This window comes from Lepidochelys kempii, chromosome 14 (assembly GCF_965140285.1).
Source record: "Lepidochelys kempii isolate rLepKem1 chromosome 14, rLepKem1.hap1, whole genome shotgun sequence".
Taxonomy (NCBI): Eukaryota; Metazoa; Chordata; order Testudines; family Cheloniidae; genus Lepidochelys; species Lepidochelys kempii.
This window is the reverse complement of record NC_136393.1, coordinates 3425710-3448965: the sequence shown is the minus strand read 5'-3', so window position 1 is coordinate 3448965 and position 23256 is coordinate 3425710. Positions and strand designations below refer to the sequence as shown.

General features: G+C 56.6%; 1 protein-coding gene across 1 annotated transcript in view; it reads left to right on the top strand.

The window, feature by feature from the left end:
• The window catches only part of TTYH2 (tweety family member 2), a 52920-nt gene extending 31129 nt beyond the window's left edge, over positions 1-21791 (top strand). Inside the window, exons 3-14 of the mRNA XM_073310655.2 lie at positions 3785-3896; positions 7947-8167; positions 9563-9658; positions 10138-10210; positions 10998-11067; positions 11585-11640; positions 12158-12250; positions 12807-12899; positions 13050-13192; positions 13844-14029; positions 15072-15150; positions 19290-21791. Coding sequence (XP_073166756.2) covers positions 3785-3896; positions 7947-8167; positions 9563-9658; positions 10138-10210; positions 10998-11067; positions 11585-11640; positions 12158-12250; positions 12807-12899; positions 13050-13192; positions 13844-14029; positions 15072-15150; positions 19290-19370 — 1303 coding nt within the window. The 3' untranslated portion in view covers positions 19371-21791. The remainder of the gene's footprint in view (positions 1-3784; positions 3897-7946; positions 8168-9562; positions 9659-10137; positions 10211-10997; positions 11068-11584; positions 11641-12157; positions 12251-12806; positions 12900-13049; positions 13193-13843; positions 14030-15071; positions 15151-19289) is intronic.
• Positions 21792-23256: the final 1465 nt, after the last annotated feature.

The window sequence follows — 23256 nt, the reverse complement described above, 5'->3', positions numbered from 1 at the left end:
CCAGGAGCTCCCCCAGCCACTGCCCGGCCTGTGTGGCGCAGGCTCAGGTCTGCAGTGATAAGCCTGCCGGGCACTTCTGCTTGAATCTGGTGCTTGGCCCCGTTGCCAGTGGGCGGGCAGCTGATGTCCGTCTCCTGCTGCCTGGTAGTTGCATGTCCTCATCAGAGGCGTTTTTAAGCTCTGTCCTGGTTTCAGAAACATTTAACAAAATTTGCCAGCAGCCCAGACTGTCCGATACAAAATCCTGACCGTTCATCGGCCCGTCCTCACCCTGCCACGCAGGTTGTGTCCTGGGGTTATGGGCTGCTCTGTTGTTCTCTACTTTGCATTGCCAGGAATCCCCTTCTCAGCCCATCCAGGCAGGGCTCCTGCCCCAGGCGGTGGGGGCTCTTGATTGCTTCGGCGTGATCCGCTCCCCATGGGAAAGGAATAAAGAGATTGTTCTTCCCTTGCTTTAGACCAGACAGAGGTTTCAGTGTATGGCAATAGACACGCTCTAAAGAGGAAGCAAATGCCGCTGATTAGTTCAGCGTGCCCTTCCCGTGACTGCCGGCTCCCCCCACTCCCCGGGCCCATTCCACCACCGCTCCATGTGACTTCCAGGGACGGGGCTCTGATCGCCAGCTGCTTGGAGAGGAATCCGTGTTTCCTCTTCTCCCGTGACAAGCAAATGCTGCCCAGCAGCCTCGCTCCCCTGGGGCTTTCCAAGAGGCTCGCAAGCGCCACACGAAGCAGCTGTGCACGGGACATGAGTGCGCGTCTGGGCTCTGGCGTTGTTGTTTGGCTCCTCCACAGCTGCTGAGCCCGTGTGCCCAGTCCCCTGCCGTTCTGCTGTCGGGCTCCCCCGCAGCTGTGCCACTGGGCCCCAGTCCCCTACCATGGCAGCGCTGGGCCTCTGCCGAGCACAGAATACCAGCTGCGCCAAAGCCGCGATGCCAGGTGCCCGCTAAGGACCAGGGCAGGACTCGGACTTATTTCACCAGTGAGCGAAGGCAGGATTTGAACCCAGCTCCCAGGGGCGCGTTAACCCTCCGTCGCCCCGGGGAAACGAAAGGCTGGGAACATGGGGAGAAGGGTGGTGCTGTCGGAGCACTCCCTTTGCTAGGGTGCTGGCACCCTGCGGTGCCCGGAGAGTCTCGTAGGTGGCGGTTGTGAGCTGCTCCCTCCTTGTGCGTTAGAAGTGCCGGGGCGGCTGGCGCTGCTCTGGGCTGGGGGGTCCCGTGAAGTGCTGTGGCTTGGGGAGGAGACCGAGCTGGGGCTTTATAGCCCTTCAGAGGCGCCAAACCCACATGGATGTCTAAGTGGAACCTCTTTGGAGCAGAACGCAGCCATTAACAGGCTAATGGGGAGAGCTGGCTGCTGTCCATCATGTTCATTGACTGCTGCACCCGGAAGTGGGGGAGCAGCGAGCGCCTGCTCTTCGGGAGCCGTGCCAAGCATGCACTGCTCCTTCCTTCCAGGGACCCCCGGGCTCTCGGTCCCAGCAGCCGAGCTGGAGCCAACCCTACGCACAGAGGGCGCAGGAGCTGCCAGGCGTGGTGTTATCGGGGGCTCCGTCCTTGGTGCGCGTGCTCCCCAGCTGGGAGCTGCATCAGGACTTCACCTGGCTGCGGGGTTCACCCCATGTGGCAGGCCGTGCCCCTGCAAGACAGGTCCGTATGCCACAATACCTCCCTGCACTCCCTCTGGGGGGCCCTCAGAACCCTGCAACGTCCCAGCAGAAACTCCCTTCACCTCTCTGGGGCGGGCAAGGCGGCGGACCTGGGGCTAGAACCCAGCTCTCTGGCTGCCCGGTGCTATGAGACATCCCTGCCTGCCCTCGCAGGACCCTGGGGGAGGCACGATGGATCTGTTAGGGGCAGGGAGAAGTGTGCCAATGATCCAGTTGAGCACCTGGGGCACGAGCAAAGCCCGTAGAACCCTTTGTCATCCCGGCTCGGCTCAGCAGTTGACACTTAGCCCCCCAGATATCCCAGCTGGAGCAAACACCAAATGCCCCTGCTCTCCGTCAGGATGTGGAGGGGACGCTGCTGGGGGTACCTGTGGGGCATGCAGCAGCGCTGACGAGCTAGGGCCTGTGGCATGGCTCCTGGGCTCTGCACTGGGTCCCTGAGGCCAGCTGGCTCGCAGGGCCAAGGAGGGGCGAGCAGGAGACCCAGCTTTCACTCCTTGTTCCCTCCTGGGGACTAACCAAGGAGCAGGTTTAATCGGAGGCAGTGTTTCTTTTCTGACAGATTCTCTTAATCTGCTTTGCCAGGCTTTGCAGCCTAAATCTCGCGGCATTGGCTGGGGCTGGCTTCAGATCCAGCCTGTGTGTCTGGCTGTGAGCTTCGCTAAGCCCCAGCATGAGCAGAGAATCTCCTCTCACCCACAGCCAGCCTCGTGCCCCAGCGGGGCACCTCTGCCTTCCCTGGGACCCAAATCGGGGCTGTTGGCGCTTCTGCCTTTAAGCACCTGGATGCTCGTGCTGAGCCCGGTCTTGGGTATTTCTGTGGCTGCTGTCACTGCAGTGTCTGAGCACCTCCAATGAATTTATCCTCACAACACCCCAGTGCAGCGGGGCTGGGCTGGTACAAACAGGAAACTGAGGCACGGAGACCGAGTGAGTCACCCAAAGTCACACAGCAGGGAATTGAACCCAGGTCTCCCAGGTTCTAGGCTAGTGCCCGAACTACTGGGCCAGGGTGTGCAGGGCCGCACTGGCAGTTCTGCAGGTGCCCGGTGTCTCATACCCTGCTTCTGCCCGGCCTGTGGCCTGAATGGGGCCCTCTCACTTTGTACAGCTGAGCAAGAGATGTCCTGGTGGCTGTGGAAGGGCGTGAGAGAGGCAGGGGAAGGGGACGAGATCCCTGGCTGGGCTGCAGGCGCCAGGCAGCTCCAGGCTGCACTAAAAGCTATTGATGGCTTTGTATCGAGGATTGAGTTTGTTTCAAGCCTGGACCCCCTCCAGCTCTCCCTCACTTTTCCATTCTTGTAAATGACACACACACACACACCCCGCCCCCGGAGTCCCAGCTGTGGGGCAAAGGGGAGCTCGGGGGGGAGGGGATCTCAGCCAGGGCCTGCCCAGGTCTGCAGTGGGGGGTGCTCCAGCAGCGTGTACGGGCAGCACCCTCCCTTTGCAGAGCAGGTACGGCCTGACCAGAGACAGGGCGAACCTTCCCTCCCCCATCTCAGCGGCTTCTAGGGCCGAGGGCGATTCAGTCCTGATGCCTCTGAACCACCATCCCCCCGCCGCGCTGCCATGGGTGGGCAGGGAGAAGTGATGGTAGAGCTGCTTGGGAGGAGCATCCCTGTACCTAGCCTCGCCGCGTCCCCTTAACGAGCCCTGAACCACCTTCCTCCTGGTGACTCCCTGTACTGGAGGAGGGCGTTGGCTGGTTACAGCCCCATGGCACCCTCAGAGACACCACTGCCCTGGCGAGTGGTTGGGGGATTACCATGTCCAGGACTGTGCAAGGCCCTGGGGTGAGAGGAGTTCGGGAGCTTTGTTCCAGTTCCTAGGGGGCTGGTGTTGCTGTCACAGCTGGCGTTAGCTGCCCATGTCGGAGGCCCAGGACTGGCTGCTCCCCCCAGGAGGCCTGTCCAGCTGGGGTGAGCCACATCTCGTGCACGCACTAAACTCAGTGCTCAGAGGGCTGCCTTTCATTTGCCTTCGTCTGGCCAGAGCCAGTGGCCCGGGGCTACAGCAGTGCCAGGCCAGCAGTGGGTAATGTGCCCCTGGCACCTGGAGCCAGCTGTGCCGTTTCCCCCTCCTCTAATCTGTGTTTTCTCTCCTCCATAGTGCTGCAGTTGGCATCGGCTTCTATGGGAACAGCGAGACCAACGATGGGGTGTACCAGCTGATCTATGCCATCGACAACGCCAACCACACCCTCTCCGGGATTGACACACTGGTAAGGGCCTGCTGGGGGTCAGCTGCACAGGTGCATTGTGGGGTATTCCGCCCACATCCGAAGCATCTGCCATTGGCCGTTCTCCCTGGCAAGGCGCTGGAGCTGGTGGGTGAGTCGTTGTGGCCTCGGGAGAGCCCAGGACTGCCCCTTGTGGGGCGAGATGCTTCTTCCGAGTTCCGGGAGGGTGGGTGGCAGATACGTGGAGCTTTGGCAGGACGCCAGGCATGAGTCTCTAATGTAGAAGAAACCATCGCCGGCTCTCAGTCCCCGGCCCTCGGTCTGTCACAGAGCTGGTGGGTATCCTTAACCAAGGCACAGAGCAGGAAAGTGATTTGAGCTGGGCCATGCAACTGAGCCAAAAACAGAACCCAGGAGTCCTGGCTTCCAGCTCCCCCTTCCCTCCAACTCAAACTAGTGAACTGTGCCCGCTCCTTGTTCTCGCCGCTGCATTACTTTACAAGCTGACGCGCTGGCTTTCTCCTGCCTGTGCTTGGCCTGGCCTTGCTGCATTCACCTTGCCTGCTGGAGTGCTGGCCTCCCGGGATACAATAGACCAAGGAAATTGGGCCAGAAGCTGTTGGCCTTCCTGGGAAAGGGCTGTTTTTCCATCCTCACTCCTCTTGTAAGCTGCTCGGGTGATATAACCAGTGGGTCTCTTGGACGGGCCTTGTCTTAAAGAGACAGCTGTGTTCCTCCAGAGATTACGGAGATCAGCTGGCATCTCCGCTGCGGGGGCTGCGCTGGCAGCTCCCTCCTGCATCTGCTAAGCTGGCTGGGAATTAAACCTCTGAAAAACCAGGGGTTTATCCCAGCGAGACGGACTAGGCCAAGGCTGCGCTGCCTGGCGTTGGACACGTCCAGCCTCGGTGCTGCCTTCTGGAGAGCCACTAGCGCCAGGCGTGGCAGAGTGGGTAACTCAGAGAATTCTCATCATCCCCTGTCCGGCGCCCTGGGGGGTTCCTTGGGGCCTGTCTTGCATCCCCGTCTCTCCTCCCTCTGCACCTGGGTGATCTCATCTGCAAACCCCGGTTCAGCTGCCATCTCTGTGCTGATGACGCACAGATCTGCCTCTGCTCCAGCCTGTCTCCTGGCCAAACGAAGATCTAGCCCTGTCTCTCTGACCGCTCCCCAGGGGTGTTTGGCCACCCACTCGAGCTCAGCATGGCTCTTCATCATCTTCTCCCCACTACCTCCTGTGTCGATTGATCCTGCCTGTCACTCAGGCCCGCATCTGGGTGTCCTCTTCACCTTAGATCCCTCGCCGGCGGCTCCCATCCAGCCTGTGTCTAAATCTCGCCAGTTCTCCCTGCCTGATGTCCCTGAGCTGCGGCCTTGCCTTTCCTGTCCATCCACACAGCAAAACCTCTCACTCGGGTGCTCGCCAGCTTGCATCTCCATCACTGCACCGTCCTCTCTGCCCTTGGCAAATGGTATCTTGGCTCAGTTCCGAATGCTGCTGCCACGATCCTTTTCCTAGCCTGGCGCTTGGTCCGGGGCACCCCTCTCTGTGCATCCCTCCACCGGCCTCCTCTTCTCCGGCACATCACATGGAACTACTTGTCTCCACGTTCAAAGCCCTTCCCTGCCTATCTCCGCCCTCCCTCTCAGTCACTATCAGCCCCTGAGCCCAACCTCCAGTGCCCCTTTGTGCTTTCTCCCACACGGCCCCTGGTGCTTCAGAGGAGCTCCCTGGGACCATCCACAAAACTCCCTCTTCATCCTCCTTCCCCGCCCCCCTCGGAAGGCCCCCCCACTCTGAGGCCAGCGGGAAAACTGGGCAATGGATCCACAGCTGGTGAGCTGGGCACACTGTGCATCACGCCGGCCAGCACTGGCTCCCTGTGCTCCCCGCTGATGTGTCTGGATCCACCTGTTGTCTCTTGTCTCGTACTCAGTCCCCGCCCCAGACAGCTTTCGCTCCGTCTCTTGGGATCTGTTTGTGCAGCTCCTGGCGCGACGGCCGTATCTGTAATTGTCTGTCCTGATGCCCAGAGAGGCCGGGAAGGGTCTGCACATCTGCCCGGCAGAGTCACCACTCATGAGGAGCACAGCAGTGGGGATCGTGGGGCGTCAGTAGAGCTGGGGGGTGAAGAAGACAGGAGAGACCAGCAGGAGGCAGGGTGAAGGAGCAGGGCCAGGACTGGAGTGACAGGAGCTGCTGGCTAGGGCTGCGAGGCGTTGGCCAAACAGTTTGGCTCAGCTGCAGCGCCGCTGACGGCCAAGTCAGCGTGTTGGCACAATCTCGTTCCCACGGTAATGTACCTGGGGGCCACGGGGCTCTCGGGAACATGGCTGGGAATCCCCTAGGGTCTCTCATGCCTGCCTCCCCCCATGCATATTCTGCCATCCTTATCCCCAGCAGTGGGGCAAAGGGCACAGTGCCCCTCTGTGCCAGCCCCTGTTGGATTGCACCTGTGGAGATTCTTGTTGGCAGGCTCTGGACCATTGGCCATGGAACTGGGAGGGGGGAGGGCAGCCTGCCTGCCAGGTGGCATGCCCTGCCCCGGCTGCTGCAGAGCAGTATGGTACTTACCTTCCCTGCAGGCTGTCGGGACTGGCCTTGGGCCCAGGAGGGCCGAGCTCGGTGCCCGAGGTGGTGGCTGCTGTTTCTTTGCTTAGCAGGCCTGGGCCCCCTTAGCTGGGGCACCTGGACTGCCTTGGGCAGCGGCAGCGCGGGGCTGATTGCAGGGCACCAGCCAGATAAAGCAAGAAATAACCGGGCATTAGTGCCCCCTCTGGTGTCTGTCTCCCCTTTGTGGGGTGAGCCGAGACAGGGATGCAGGACTCCTGGGTTCTGTGCCTCGCATCTTCCCCGACACACCATGTGACCTGCACGAGTGGCCTAAGCCAAAGCTCCCAAGTGTTCTCAGCCCCTGAGCGGGTTGGGTTTGCCGAGGGTCCAACTCGGGGAGCCGGGGCTGGAATCAGCAGGAGCTCTGGAAACCAGGCCCAGGGCATTGCAGGTTGGGCAGAGGCACCCAAAATCAGGGGCTGCTTCTGTTAACTGGGCACAACAGCCCTGGAGAGGCCGTGGATGCGTGAACACAAGCACTCGGCAGTGCCCTGGGCAGTGATGCCATCCCGTCTTGTCTCCCTCTGTTTGGGGGAGCACCGGGTCCCGGAGCGCCTGGCACAGCTGCAAAGAGTCACAGCCTTTGGTCCTGCCTCCTTGTGCTGGGCCTGGTGTCCGGGGAGCACAGAACGGCGCCTTTGTGCAGGCCTCGTGGAGACGGGAGCCAGCCCTGCTGGGGCGGCCTGCTTCTTTCAGAGCCGGAAGCAGCGGTGCAGTCAGCTGAGTGACGTAGCTAGGTCAGGCCCCAGCTGCAGAACCGCTCCACTGTGGCACCATGTCACTAGATCTCCAGCTGGGAGGTTTCCCTGCAGAGGGGGCTGTGCCCTACAGGGTGAATCCCCCAAGGCACAGCTGCTCCGCCCCCAGGAGCTGGTGTGGCATCTGCCCTGGCTTGGGGGAGCCCCATGACGCGACCAGCCAGGCCTTTCTTCTCCTGCCCACGCCAAGCTGTCTGTAAAATCTCCCTCCGTCATGGTGACCTGGGCACGGCAGTTTTGCCACTGGGGCGACTCGACCTGCCCTGGGTTGGGTTGGTCAGCGTGGGGGAAATGTTTGTATGAGGAGCCCCTTTGTTCCCAGGGTGCACGGAGCTGCACGAGCACTCACCTAGCACTGGGGAGCGCAGAGCTCCAGCCCTGCTGGCCCCCCCCTGCCCCCGGGCCGCACTGATCCATCGGCTGCTGCTTGGGGAGGCCTTTACAGAGCTAGTGCAGGGGCTGGATTTAAACCTACAAATGCTCCCGCTTTGGGGGGTGAAGGGGGGCCTACAAATAGCCCCAGCAGGGGCCCCTGAAGTGCCATTGGCTGGAAACAAGGGTCCCCCTGCCCTTTATAGAGACCTGGCTGAGTCGCTCGCTAGCATGGGGCAGCCCCTAGTGCTGCCAGGCTGGTGCTGTTGGCAGCCCTGCCCCCACTCCCTGCACATACGGGCTGTTTCCATGGCAGGCTCACTGTTCCTGCTCCTCTCCCTGGGGCAGGTCTCGGGCACCACGGTGCAGATGAAGGTGGGGCTGGAGCAGCACCTGGCTCGGCTGAACGAGATCTTTGCCATGCGGGGCGACTACGTGCAGACCCTGAAGTTCCTGCAGCAAATGGCTGGCAACATCATCCGGCAGCTCTCAGGGCTGCCGGTCTGGCAGGACGTGAGCGTTGACCTGACTACTGTGGCCGGCCAGGTGGGCTACGTGGAGTATTACAGGTGAGCGGGGGGGGGATCGGGGTCTGCACTGCGCTGCCTGGGCCAGGCCAGGCACTGTGGGGCTGGGTAGGAGAGGAGCCCAGGGCCGTGCCAGGGTAAAGTCCTGTCCAATGCCCTGGCTGGTTGCTGCAGTGATGACGCTGCTGAATTGGGGGCTCTGCCGACTGGATTTCACCGTCCTGTTGCGAACACATTGGGGAAGGAGACTGGGGGGGGGTTTTGGGGGGGAGGGGCAGGAGCTCCCGAGCCATCCCAGCTGTGAAATGGAGCAGATCCCAGAGCCGTGAGTGCAGCTCTCTGCAGCGTGCGCCCCGTGGCGCTGGAGTCGAGGAATTTAATTGACTCCTTTGGCTGTGGCAGTGATTCTAATGAGCGGAAACAAGCTGATTTTTCCCTCCCCTGCAGGGTTAACGAGCCAGAATGAAACCAGAGCGCCCGTTGGGCTCCGGCGCCTCGGGGGAGAGCGAGCCAGAGACACAGCGTGCTCCCCACGCGCCCGCCCTCCCGCTAACTCCCCACAGACCCAGCCTGCAGCACCGCGTCTGCCCCACGAGGGCTGCTGCAACCGTATCTGCCAGCCCCACTTTGGGGGGGCTCAGAGGAGGCGTTGCCTTGTGTCGGGAACTGGCTACGCCCAGGGGCTGTAATTGGCGTGTGTGCACCACGCCCCATGGAGCTCAGCCCCGTCCCTGCCCAGTGCACTTGGGTCGTATTCAGCGATGTAGCGTCTGACCCAGGGAACAGAGAGTTTAGGCTGAACCTCGAGGGGGAGGTGCCTCTGCTCTGAGCTAGTCTGCCCCCCCCCAAGGGAGAGCAGAGGAAACCCCATCCCCTGGGGGTCGAACGTAGGGCTGACCTGGCCTGCTTCTGGGGTGCTGGACTTGATGGGACCAAATGCGCCTCTATCCCCACCCACGTGGGCAGCCCGTACACCCGTCCTGCCCGAGCCAGCGCCGTCCCATCCGCCTCTGCGCAGGGCGGGCGTTGTGCATTGGAGGGCCCTGGGGAAGCCCTCGCTCGGAAACCAGCCATGATGGCAGAGGCGTGAAGGGTGCGGCAGGCACAACAGAAGAGCCGCCGGGTCAGGGCCGCGGGTGCACGTCTGCTGCCATCGAGGGGAGAGGCTGAGATCCAGCTGGGCAGCCAGAGACCACGGGGCTCCCGCCGTCCCCAACCTGAGCGTCTGAACGGCCAGACTGGGTCAGGCCAGGGTCCATCTCACCCCATCTCCTGGCTTCCCTGCGGAGATGCGATGCCGCAGGCTCCCATCTGTGGCTGCAGCTCGTGTGCCGGCCTCTCCAGGGGAGTGCGGCTGGCTCTGGGGTAGACGGCCCTCCAGGGGCGTGGCTGGCTGCAGGACTCTGACAGCCTTTCCCCTTCCTCCCCTGGGCCCAGGTGGCTCTCCTACCTCCTGCTCTTCATCCTGGACTTGATCATCTGCCTCATCGCCTGCTTGGGGCTGGCCAAGCGTTCCAGGTGCCTCCTCACCATGTGAGTACCCACCTCTGCCCCCCTGTCTGGCGGGGGGTGGGCACTGCCCGTGCAGCCCTACTCTCCTGCGCTGCACCGAGGTTGCTGCTATCTTTGGGAGGGGAGAGGGGGACCTTCCCTTCCCCAGGCCTGGAACTGGCCCTGCACCTGCCTCCCTTGGGTTGGCCCAGGGGCCCTGACGCACCTGCGGGATGGACGGTGCTGCAGCACCGAGAGCCCCACTCTGCCCAGGGGTCAGCGCTCCCTTCCTCCCCCCCCCCCCCCGCCACCGCTCCTTAGTTGCTCACGTAAGCATGCAAGGCTCCTGTGCGGCTTGGTGCAGTGGGGAATCTCCCAAGCTCATTGGTGAGTCAGTGGCAGAGTCCCAGACCATGTTCTATCCAGTCGACACCACAGCCCCTGCCCTCGCAGGGTCCCCTGGCCTGGGCAGTGGGAGATCTCGGGTCCCCGTAACTTAGTTGTCTCCCTTTCTCATGTAGGATGTTGTGCTGCGGGCTGGTGACGCTCATCCTCAGCTGGGCCTCCCTGGCTGTGGACACCTCTGCGGCTGTGGTGAGTGAGAAGGAACAGAGCGGCGGGCTGGCTGGCTGCTGAAGTCCGGCTGTCTGTCTGTCCACACAGTGTGTGCTGCAAAGTGGGTGTGAGCAGGAGTAGTTCAAGGCCTGGATCCCATTAGGACATCAAGCAGCTGCTCGGTGCTTGTAGCCCACTCCCAGGGGAGGCGAGCAGCTCCTGCTAATAGCTGGGCCCTGTGCGCCAGGCACTGACGGGCATGCAGCCGCCAAATCCCCGTCTCTCTCCTGTGCTTCAAGCAGGTGCGGCAAGGAGGCGCAGGGATGTGGTGTCTGTTGCCTTGGTTCCCCCCTCCCCCCCCCCCCCCCGGGAACCGGCCCCCTGCTCGGGGCCGGAGGGTCTCATCCTGCAGTGCTTGGGACTAAATGCAAGATCCCGAGGGTGGTCGTGGCAGAAAGGGGCACTCCCCCCCTCACGCAGGGCACGGGGCCCTGTGTGCACAAGCTGGCTGCGCCGTGCGGGAGGGGCCGCCCAAGACGGTGCCGGAGCACGTGTGCAAAGTGGTTCAGAGAGGCCTTAGGAATGGGCTGGTGTCCGCTGTGCGGGGCACGGGGAGCCCTGCTTAGGGACAGAAGCAGTAAAATGGGTCCTCCACCACCTATTAAAATGGGCCCAGTTTTGTGTGTGGTGGAGCTGATGGGGCGCGGGCAGCTCCTAGCTACGTGCTCCTCCCCTCCCCCCCCTCAGCTGTTGTTTTGCCCCCTGGCCTGGGTTCTTTCCGAGAGACCGGGCCGTGCTGTCAATGTGTGTTCTCTGCTTCTTGCAGGGCACCAGTGACTTCTGCGTCGCCCCGGACAAGTTCATCATGAACCTAACTCGGGGCGATCTCCGTGCAGGTGACGGAATTGCCTTTCTTGTGCGTAGCGCTTCGGCACGGGCCCAGTGTGCCTGGCGTGGTGTGGCTTTGGTGACTGCGGGGACGCCAGTGGGTGGACGAGTGGGGTAAGAGGCGGGGCCGTGTAACTTGCAGGGCTCGCCTCAGCCCTGATGCAAGCAGAGGCAGCTCTGTCCAGGCACGCCCCCACCTGGAGTGGAACTGAAACCCACGGGCACATTGCAGCATGACCTGGCCCAGTGCCGCCCATGGCAGACAGCCACCAGCAGAGCAGCCCGTCCCCGTCTCGTCCAGGCCGCTCGGGAGAGGCGACTGGTTCTCTTGGCAAAGGCTCCTGTGCAGAGACGCTGCTTTCCCTGTTCCGGGGCCGCGGAGCCTGGGACCCTGTTGGTGCTGGGGTGGGTTGTTGCGTCTGGGAGGGCTGGAGGGATCTCTCTGGCTTGGGTGAGAGGCACCCACAAGGGGCAAGCTGCATGTCACCCTGGTTTCCGACATCTCCCCTTGTGCTTGCATTGCAGAAGTGGTTCACTATTACCTGTACTGCAGCCAGAACCTGAGCAACCCCTTCCAGCAGGTACGGAGACCCCCGTCCCCTCCTGCAGCGCGGCCTAGTGCCTTCTCACCAGAGGCCAGCGCTGGAAAGCCCATGCCTGGGTGTTCCCCCTTGCAGTGCTTGCGGGGGGGTGGGAGGAGAGGGGCTGACTCTGCCTACGATGGGGGACCAGAGTGGAGAAGGGGTTGGTGCGGAGCACAGTGTCTCCTTTGGGTGTTGGGGCAGGAATGCGGCTCCCGATACCCTGTATCCCAGTGCTCCATGCATTGCCAGCACCAACCACAGCCACAAGACACGTCCACATAGGCACCTTGGGGTGGAAAAATCAAGGCATCAAGCTCTCTTCCCGGGCTTGTGCTGGGCCTGGGATCTGCATTACAGGTGTAGCTGGCACTAGCTGGATTTGACTCCCCAGGGTTACAATGCCCAGCTTGCACTTTGGGTCTTGACAAGGCTGGGGCGGGGGCGTTCCTCTTCCTGCCCTCCTGCGGGTGGCATGGACAACTCCCTAAGCTAGGTCTTGTTTTCTGCCATGCAGGCCCTGACCATCTACCAGCGCTCGCTCACCACCATGCAGATTCAGATCCAGGGCCTGCTGCAGTTTGCGGTACCCCTCTTCCCCACGGCCGAGGTAAGGCGGGGCCAGCGCTGGGCACTCAGATCCGGGGCAGTAGTGCCTCACTGGGGAGGAGAGGCTGCTCCTGCTTTCTCATACCTGGAACTGAAACCCATGCCATGCCACCCGCCTTCTGTGCCCAGTGTTGAGCCTGCAGCGTGCCTGGCTGCCCTCTCCCCAGCCGCTCTGCAGGACGGGCATGGCTCCTCCTGGGCTGAGAGCTCGGGGGGAGGGGGGGAAGGATGGACGGACGAGGGAGGTGTTCTAGCCCCACCCGAAATCCTGCAGCCCAGGCCAGAACAATTCAGAGGTGTCTGGAACACACAAGACATTGGGGGTGAAAGTTCAGCTGTGGCTGGGGCAGGGTGGTTATCTCCCAAAGCTCCATACAGACCACATCCCCAGCTGCCACGTTTAGGGGAGACGCAGGGCTCCCCCAGGCCGAGGTGCGGCGGGCACCTGCCCCTGCCTCCCCCGCCACCCACCACACCCCCCAACCTGTGCTGCCAGCTCTTCCAGCTGCCCCGCTGGCCTCAGTGCCTCTGCCTTGCCCCTCCTCTCTCGGCCGCAGAAAGACCTGCTCGGAATCCAGCAGCTGCTGAACTCCTCCGAGACCAGCCTGCACCAGCTGACGGCCATGCTGGACTGCCGGGGCCTGCACAAGGTGGGTGGGGCATCTCTGCCAGGGCATCAGGGGAGGGGGTGCTTTCCCTCCCGGGACGTGGCTCACCCTGGGGCTGGCACTGTGCTGCCTGCCAGCCCAGCGGGAGCACGGGGGGAAGGAGCAAGACTGCGTGGTCTGTCCCCACTGCAGGATTACCTGGATGGGCTGATGGGCATCTGCTACGATGGGGTGGAGGGCTTGCTCTATCTGGCATTGTTCTCCCTGCTGGCCGCCACGTCCTTCTCCACGCTCATCTGTGCCATGCCGCGGGCCTGGAAGCACTTCGCTGACAGGTGAGTCCAATCCTGGGATCGCGCCGCTGGTGCTCGCTCAAGGCGGACGGTGGGAGTCGTTGAGCTCCCCACCAGTCTGGGGAGCCGGGCTGTAATGCTGCATGCGGCTGGCCGGGCACCACCCGGGAGTATGCAACCCACAGAGGGTGGGTGATCTGGCTCAGTGCCATGGATGGCCACCTGCCTCCTTGCCCTAGGAGCTGGCTCTCTGAGCCGCCCTTCCCTGGCACACTGGCTGCCTCTGGCCCCTCATGAATCCCGGGGAGCGTCGCTGCCATGCCCAGGGCCCAGGCAGTACCGGCTCATGTCTCCTGGCTTGTTCCTTCCTTCCAAGTGATGGCGTCCAGTTGCTGTGGGTTTGCCCTGTGCCAGCTTTCCCAGCCCTGGGGCCCTGCCTTCCCCCGGTGAAGTGTGGGGCTGGTGGGAGGAGGGCGGATTTGAGGGTCCTGTTCTCCACAGATCGGGCACAAGGCTGGGCGAACTCGCCCTGGGTTCAGACTCCACGGCTGTGCTCTCGTCGCAGCACCTGTGCTGAGACTGCCCAGAGAGAGGCCCCTTTCCCGTCCCGGGGGCTGCCCCTCTGGGCTGGGCCCTGGTCCCGGCGTTGTCAGAGGGTGACTAAAGGGCCGCAGTGCCCCTCCTTCCTTCCAGGGATCGGGATTACGACGACATTGACGAGGAAGATCCCTTCAACCCGCAGGCCCGTCGCATCGCCACCCACAACCCCCCCCGGGCACAGCTCCGCAGCTTCTGCAGTTACAGCAGCAGTCTGGGCAGCCAGACCAGCCTGCACCCACCGGCACAGACCATCTCCAATGCCCCAGTGTCTGAGTACATGTAAGGCTGCTCCGTCCTCAACACCCCATCCCCATCTCGGCCAATGGGGAACCCCGGGGCTGGGAACCCCTCCAGGGTGCTGGGGCGGCTCGCGCCAGACATTGCAGGCTTCGTGCTCTTGGACTGGCCTGCAGCTCCCTGAGCAATGGGAACTGGGCGTGGAGACGGCACACTCAGGGTCTCCAGTCCTTCCCCCGGCAGGACAGCTAGCTGCACTGGGGCTGCTGCTTGGAGGGGCTTCAGGGGCTATGGGGAGGCTTAGAGCAGATCCTTAAGGCATCAACAGACAGAAGCACCCCTTCCCCCGGGGCGGGGAATATACAGCTTTCCAGCTCAGAAGGGTGAGAGCCTTGTGCTCGGATCTGGTGTGAAGAGGCAGAAGGCTTATGGGAAAGTTTGGTGTAGCCCCCTTGCCTCTCCGCCCCTCCTTCACTGCGTCTTGCTTCATTGCTTACTTCTCCCTGGGGGAAGGCTCAGCGCTTGGGGGGGTTGTCCTGGGGCAGGGAACTGCTGCTTGGGAGGGGTGGGTTCTGTGCCCCACTTGGCTCTTGAGTCCCCATCCTCGGGAAAGTCACTTTTCCTTGTTGGCCCAGTTGTCCCCTCAGTAGAAGAGAGATAGGACTGATAGGAGGTGGGGTGTCAGTGTGTAAAGTGCTCTCTGACCATGGGGTGCACAGTGCTAGAAAACCGCAAACTATTAATACTCCCCACAACCATCCATGAGTGCTGAAGGCGTTCTCACTGTTTGTCTGATTTACAGCCCCCTGCCTCCCTCCTCCGAGTCCCAGAACCTCTGGGCCAGTCCAGTGTTTGTAGAGGGCTCTGGAGTGTCCCAGATCCCCTTTGCATGGAGGTGTGGTATCCTACTCCATGACTGACCTCTGACCCACCTGGGGGGGAATTGGCACTTCCTCCCCCTGGTGCTGCTCATGACGAGAGTCCTGGGAGATCTGGTCCATTCAGTGGACTTGTCCTTCTGGGGTGGTGCTCGGTCAACTTGTGGTCTCCATCGCTGAAGGGCTTTTACTCCATCTCCCCACAGGAACCAAGCTGCACTCTTTGGTGGAAACCCACGCTATGAAAATGTCCCGTTGATTGGAAGAGGCTCTCCTCCCCCTACGGTACGATGGGCATCTGAAGCCAAGTCATTTTTATAATAGGGCTTCTTGGCTTTCTCAGTTTTTATTATTTTAATCGTGTTGCTAAGTGATGGGGAATCCTTCCACTTCTTCCGAAACCAAAGAGGTTCGTTTGCTGAGCTAGTGACAATGGCTTGTGAACGCTTCCTCTTCCAACCCCTCTTGCTCTTGGGCATTAATGGACATACCCTGTCCTTTGAACATGGCACCTCTGGCAATGATGATCCCAAGCCAGGAATCAGCACTGTCGGAAATGTAAGGCTGTGACAGGAAGTCCCACCTTTTAGATTCTGAGGCGGAACTTTTTGATACGCCACTTGAGCAAGAGGGAGAAAATGGCTCATGAAAAAGCAGATGACTCATTACCCACAGCACTCAGCTACATCACCGATATGTCATATGGCTTCATTTTATTGTATCTTGTCATGACTTTGTGCTTGGTGCCATATTTAAAAACAAATGCATCCATATCTAACTTGTTAACAGATTTCGTCTCTCATCTGCGCTGTGGGAAAAGAGTCATGCATTCTATACATCTCAGAAGACAAACTAAAGTTTTGCTTCATTTGCTTTGGTTCTGATCTTTTTATTTATTTTTTTGTTGGTTTCTCCCAAGACGTTTTTAAAATGTATTCACTGTAACCAAAACCTGTCTGCATTTCCCTGGAGTGTTTGGCTTAATGTTCTTTAAAAACATCTTGCCTGCTAATGTTTGCTTTGTTTTTGCATCAACTATTTTGGAGCTATGTTGCCCCTCAAGAGTAAGTTTTTGGGTTTTTTTTCTTTTCTGTTTTGAGATGGTCATTTTGTTCCCCTCATAACGTCCATCATTTTAGCTGTCCTGTCTTCCATTTTGTATACATATTTTCTTTGTATGTGTTTTGCTTTCATTGGAACAGAAGTGGGAAACCATTGACAGTAGGTGCTCTGGAGCCAGACCCAAGGTTCTGTGTATCTCAACTCTAGTCCAAAGCCTGAATCCGTCTGGATTGTGTGGGGGGCTCCCAGATTCTCTCAACCCACTGGAGTTCTTCAATACACCCTCCTTGTGCTCCTAGGTCAGGGAGGGAAACTAACTAGAGCCAGAGACTGAAACAGATCAGGGGGCTGTTTGGAAAATTTCCATCAAAATGCCCTTTCCACAAAAAAGTGGGATGCTTTTTCCCCCTTCTGCTACTTCCACCTCTCTCTGCCTTAATAGTCTACTCTATTCCCGGTCTGAATGAAATACGACCAGAAGCCAGGATGAGTGTTGACCCCAGCTGGAGGAAATCTAGCTGGAAGAGGTGGTAGTAATGGCAGTAGTAGGAATTTCTATTTTTAGAAAATAACCAAGTATCTGATCCTCTTTGCCCAACCAATATTCCTCAGACCTGCTCCCCACCAGCTTCTTCTGGGAGTGAACTGCTATGCCAGGGTGATGCCCCTTGGAGTGAGCTACAGCCTCCATCGTTGGAACAGCTCAGACATGGTTGCTATTTACCTAGTGCCCTAGATGACTAGGGAGATCTGGCGCCTGCCCAGGGCGGCTTGCGATTAGCCTGCGAGAGCACTTTGTGCTAAGCAGTGTCAGTTAGGTGTAAGGGCTACCTGTTAATGGCTGAAATGCAGGCCTGTCATTCAACTCTGCCCAAAGAGGTCCCAGCCAGACCTCCAGAGCGCATGTGCCTTTCAGTGGTTGCTAGAAATCATTATGCTCCAGCCTCGATAGCATCATCATTAACTCTTCTGTGCATTGGTTGCTTTCTCTCCCTCCCCGCCCCCCTTTGAAGATGATGGGCATTGTCCATGAAATCCCATTAGACACCTCCATCTCTGGCTGTAATGCCCCCGGGCGGGTTATCTAGTAGCCCATGGCTAGGCGCTAGGCCGTTGTGGCCAGCTCATGCCTCTCCCGGCTCTTTGCCATCCTCGCACCGAACAGTCTAATTAAAATCTCTAAGGAAGGGCTTTTGAGTTCCAAAATAACAAACTCTGAATAATCTTCCCTAATGCCTTGGCTTGGTGGGGACTTTTTTCCCTCCCCTCCCCCCCTTTCAAACTAAATGGCTAGAGAGAATTTCCTTTTGCATTGTTGTTGGGATGGGAATTTCTTGAGGCTCTGTCTGCTCTAGCCTCTCCCTTCAAATCTCCCACCTGCCCCAGAGCAGCCAGCTCCCCCTGGTTCTGTGAGCACTGCTCATGTCCCATTGCAGAGTTAGCTCGGGTGAGCGACACCCAGGTTGGCCTAGCCTGGGTGTGAGCAGCCACACGGCGAGGCCCTGCCCGAGTTACCGTGTGTGTCTTTAGGACCTCTGGGCTATCGCACGGTTCTTTGTGCTGCAGTGAGCTAAGACGTTCTGATTCATTCACAGTGAATTGTGGGAGAACTTGTCTGTCCTGGGCAAATGGGGGGAATTGTGGGAAGGCACTGGAGGACTGTAAGCACTTGAATGACTTGGCCTGTGTCCATACTGCAAAGTGGACAGGTGACCAGTACAGATTTTAGTTTGTAGCCCCAGACGAGCCAGCTAGCCTGGGTTGGAAGCCCCACTGAACTTGGGGTCAGTGAATTTTGTGTGTGGATGGGAGAGGGGCAACACCTGAGTAAGAGCCTGTTAATTCTGCAGTGAAGACAGACCTAGGCTATGTCTAGGATTATTCAGAGCAGGGTTAGCTGTCCAGTGCTCCCACTGATGGAGCTGTCGGTGCTAGCCTGGTGGTGAGTGTGACGCAGGCTAGTGCTGATGCAGCTTTCTGTTACCTTTTCCCACTGCCTGTCTCATCCTATGGGAACTAGAATTGGGACCGTTAATCTCCATGTAGTAATAATTCCACAGAAGGTCAGCCGGCAAACTTGTGCCCTAAAGAGGGAGTCCTGTGAGGTGTGGCACCCGCACACGTCTCGGGTGTGTCTCTCTGTGCAGTCCTCTTCCTCCATCCTCTCCCACGGTGCCTCACGCAGTGAATGGTGCGCACGCTCTGTGCCGCTGGGCACCTCTGTGCCTTTTCCCTCTTGGGTGGGCATACTGTCCAACTGCACGTGCAGTGTGTTCTGCTCTGGGGGGGCAGCCCGGCAGGGCGACGTTCTTTGCAAGGAGGAGTCATTCCAGCTGCTGTACACCTTTGTCCTCCAGCTTGCCACTGTCCAAATCGTATTTGGTAGACATGGAAACCAAGCACTGATACGTGTTGCCATAGTCAGGGCAAAATTACTGTAATGAGTGACGGTTCCTCAATTTTTCAATCACAAAGGCTTTTGTAGTCCTCATTAAAATCCCATCACCTCGGCACAGTTAGTATGTGAATCTAAAAGGAACGTTTGGATACACTGGGGCTGCTTGGTGCTACCATAATAAAATAACAGTAGAACAAAATACTTTAAAATCAATTCCTCCTCCATTTACCATGATCTGTGAGCCACCTAAATCAGCTTCTCCTTGTCTCTCCTAGGCGGTCGAAATACCAAATGATGCAGGGGAATAGACCCATTGATTACTAAGGGACTGCTGGGTGGCTTAGACCTCCACACCCAGCGGCTGTTGGGTCTGTTAGGGTTTCTTATGGCTTAAAGAACTGAAGGGAAAGTGTTGGAATTTTTAATTAGGGTTTAGAATTTCCCCTGCTATATTTACAGTTCAATTTCTGAGCTAGGGCCTGAAAATCAGAAAACAAATGTGACTAATCTCATTTCGCTGTCCCAGCAGAGAAATGCTAGAATTGGTGTAAAATCAGATATTTAAGACATAAATAAAATCTCGTTTTACAGATAACACTTTAGATTTCACTTCATCCAGGGGAGGACACTTGCCCATAAATAGGATCAAATTCCTCTTAATCACAGGAACTTGACCGATAAATAAAGGACTAACTCAAAAATTAAAACGTACAGACTCCCCCAGATCCACTTGGGACTTCACTGTTGCTATTGATTTTATGTGGAAGTTGCCCAGATATTATGGTGATGGGTGGCAGAATAAAACCCTCAGATAGGTTTGCAACTGAAACCTACTCTTTTACTGACTTGGGGTCTTAAACAGACCTTTCCAAGTTCAGCAGCACAGCTTCTACTGCCGAGCGGCTCACCTGATTACGGATTGTAGGCAGAACATATTGCTTAGTTTCCCTCTTCTCCTCCACAGTACTCTCCCAGCATGCGAGCCACGTATCTTTCTGTCAACGATGAGCATACAAGACCTTACGGCAACGAATTCCCAGCCTAATGCGTGCTCTCCCTGAGCAACTTACAAGAGATGAAAACATGAACAGCGTTTCTGCAACGGAAACCAAAGGCAACTGGAAAGCGCATGAAACAAAAAGGCCTCTTGCTGGAGAAGAGAAGGGACAGGAGCCAACAGGAGAGATCTGGAGCTGGTTCTGGCTGAAGGACAAATTGCAGATCAAAAGCTGCTGGTTGCTGGAAGCCCAGAGCATGTTCCATGTGCTCTGCAGATCCCTCCTGTATCATCTGGCAGCTTTTGCTCACATTTAGTCTTCCTCTCTGAAGTGCACGTGAGACGGTGCCCACAGCCTCTGTTCTCCAAACTAACTTCCCTCATGCCCTTCGCTTGAAACATGGTTTCCCTCTCTCCATCCATCCACCCCAGCGTGGAGCAGGGATTCCAGCTGGCTTGTGATACAACAGGCTAGGTGCTGCCACCTCTCTGCCTCCCCCGCCTGGTGCCAATTTGAAGATGGAAGCAGCTTTGTGCATAGGGGTGGGTTCCTCTTTGCTTCCTATTTGCACCAACTTGGGGTTATTTTAAGTCATTGGAGGGCGTTTGGAGGGCTTCCTTTTATAACTAGTGAGGTGTGAATAACAAGACCAGTACACTGTCCAAATACACAGAACACAGGCACATCCACTGTTCAGTATCGCGCACAACCACCTTGCAAAGTGGGGAGATGCTCCTCACTCCTGCAGCAATGCAATACCAACCACTAGTGATTCCAGCTTTCTTTTGAGGGTCCCCGCAGGTGGGCTTTTCACCCTGGCGCCCTGTGACGGCATCCTCCCCACACTGTCTGTAGCACCTGTTTGGTATGTACGGTACCAGACGAACACGCACTTCCCCTCACCTGTCTTGCAGTCCCTTTGCTACTGGAATAAGCCAGGATGGTCTCAGGTATCAGAGAGTTCACAATAAGTAGAATAATTTGTCCTTGTATAATTTTTTGCTGGTATCTTCTTTCCACCAGTGGTTTTATCGACTATCCAAAGAACAGACATACACAGCACACTTTTTGCCTTTTTTAGAAGGGTTTTTTGGTTTTGCATGGTTTTTATATAAAAATCTTTTGCAGGTCTTGTAACTTTTTTTGGCACTGATTTTTGTTCCTAGGGGCTGGCTAAGAAAAAACAATTATTTTTTAGAAAATATTTTAATCCAAACCCGAGATAATTTTAAGACTCGTGTGTGAGGCTGCATCTCCTTTTCTCCTGCCACTCAGCGTGGAGGATGGCAGCCACTTTTGTCCCATTGTGTGGTGGGAAGTGGCAGCTCTGCGATTCTGTCCCCACAGCCATTGAAATGGTGTTAGCAGCAAGCGGTTGGTGGCACTTCTTTTAATTCTGAGCAGTGTGGACGTTGCTGAGCTACATAGTGCTATAGACTAAACCCAACAGAGGGTTCTCAAGGAAACTCCCCTGTTCACACTGATCAGGAAACCCTGTTAGCTACAATAGTCTTCTAAGACAGCTGTTACCAACACTATTTTCTCTCATACTGTAGACAGGACCTCAGTTACCTCCTCTCCCTTCCATAATCAAAGAAAGTACAGGTTCACCCTTTGCCATCCTCCTCCCGTCTCCTTTGGGACAGGAGAGAATACCTAGTCAGCAGTGGTGGGTGAGAACTGATTTCTGGATTCAGAGGATTAAAAGACCCAGATGGAAAGAGAGATTTTCTACCCGCTTGATCCTTCTGGGTCCATGCTCTTAGCATGGTTAAATACAGCTCTAGCACAAGCATTTTAGCTCCATTTGAAATCAGTGAGGTTGCATCTGCTTGCACCAGAACTGAATTTGAACCATGGTTCCTCCTAAATTGTGGAGCTGCACCCCTTACAAGACTACGCTCTCAAACAGGGAGAAAAGCCAGCCTGCAGCCATCTCCTCAGAACAGAGCAATTGGTCCAGGGTTTGTTCTCCCCAAGCACAAAAAAACCAGAGAAACTCAACCCTGGATCATGCCAGGTTGGTTGGATGGCATTGGCCCAGCCTGCCCTGCTGACGCTGAACTATCCTTCCACACCCATTTTTGCTCTTCTTAGCCTAACGCTGTGGTTGCGATGCTAAAACTGAACAGGCTCCTCCTTCTCCTTCTCAACTGTGCGGAGCGGCCCTCCCAGGCATGCAGACACCTCGTGGAGGTTGTATTGCCTGTGTCTTTTAAATATAACTGTACATATCACACACCATAATATTGTTTGTACGTCCATGTTACACGTGACTAGCGCTAGGGTATGGTTGAAAATCTTCATTTTTGCTTTTAATGTTTCAGTGTAACAGTACAGGTAGAAGAGCTGTTTTTAAACGCATGTGAATTAACCTCATTCTGGGCTCCTTGGAGGAACTCGGAGTCCTGCTTGATTTGTATGTACCCTCCAGGAAGGAGACAATAAAAAGTTGGACTAAACATTCATCTCCTTTTGATCCTTATGAGGACAAGATCGTATCTGCCAGTGTCTTTGTTGGCGTACATAGATGAGGCTTCAGTCCATTCCAGCCTGGTCTCCAGAGCTGGGCACACTCTTTGCAGCCAACAGTGAACTGCAGGAACAGTTTGCTGCAAATGCTGAATTGAGTATTTTATCTCCGCAGTCCAAGATGTCTTTTGATTGGGCACAGGTCACGTGATATCGCTTCCATTCCCTGACGGAATGAGTGTAATTTATAATCAGGTTTCTGCTGCAAATGCTCACAATTATGTGTGGATTATTTAAATGTTGAGGTGCCCTAGTCCTACAGTGCTAGTCAAACCTACATAGATCTGTGGATTTGAACTTGGTATTCTGCCAATAGACTACAATATTCACTTCATAGTTTGCCTTTGCTGCAGATATTCACGACAGCAAACGGATTTGCTAGAATGTTTACAAGGAGCATAAATGCAGTTAAACAAAAGTTGTTTAAAAAGTCTCTGGAATGTGGGTGTTTTTTTCCCCCCCAGTACTTGCCTAGTTTTAATGGTTTAATTTCAGAGCATGAGAAAGTTCTTCCAGATACAAGGATGCTAGGGCCCAGCTATTTGACATAGAGAGCAGTGCCACCTTATGGTATAACTTGTTTGTGCAATACAATAGAACACCAGAGTTACAAACACCTCGGGAATGGAGATTGCTCGTAACTCTGAAACGTTCGTAACTGAACAAAAAGTTAGAGTTCTTGCAAAAGTTTACAAATGAACGTTGACTTAATACAGCTTTGAAACTTTACTATGCAGAAGAAAAATGCTGCTTTCCCTTTATTTTTTAATAGTTTACATTTAACACAGTACTGTACTGTATTTGATTTTATTCTTTTCCCTCTCTGCTGCTACCTGATTGTGTACTTCTGGTTCCCAATGAGGTGTGTGGGTGATTGGTCAGTTCGTAACACTGGTGTTCGTAACTCTGAGGTTCTTCTGTAGATGGATACCGCACAACGTATTTAATTTGCATTAAATTAAAAACACCCAGGTCACACTCCAACATCTCAACTGCAGTTAGTGTCCTCTAACTCATGTTCAGAACCCACTTGAGCATTGCAGATGTTTAGTTTTTAAATTGTATTAGACAAATGCCAGCATCTGAGGATATTAATCTAGGTTTTTAAGACTGAAATGGCACCACGTGTGTCACGGTTATTACCAATGCTGGTTTTTATGGCTAGGATATCAAATTTTGGTTTTATTGCTGCTAACAAGGATGGCAGTAAAAGCTCCAGAATGTGGGATCCAGGGAGCAGTTTACAGCACAGGTAAGTGGGGTGCCTCGACTGTGACCTAGACAGCTCAGTCGCTCTGGCCCATTTTGTTCTTGACCTATCTGCTGGACACACCAGCAGGCCTAGCTATCACAATGGCTGGTTTTGTGAGGTAATGTTAAATGGGCAGCTCTAAACAGAGG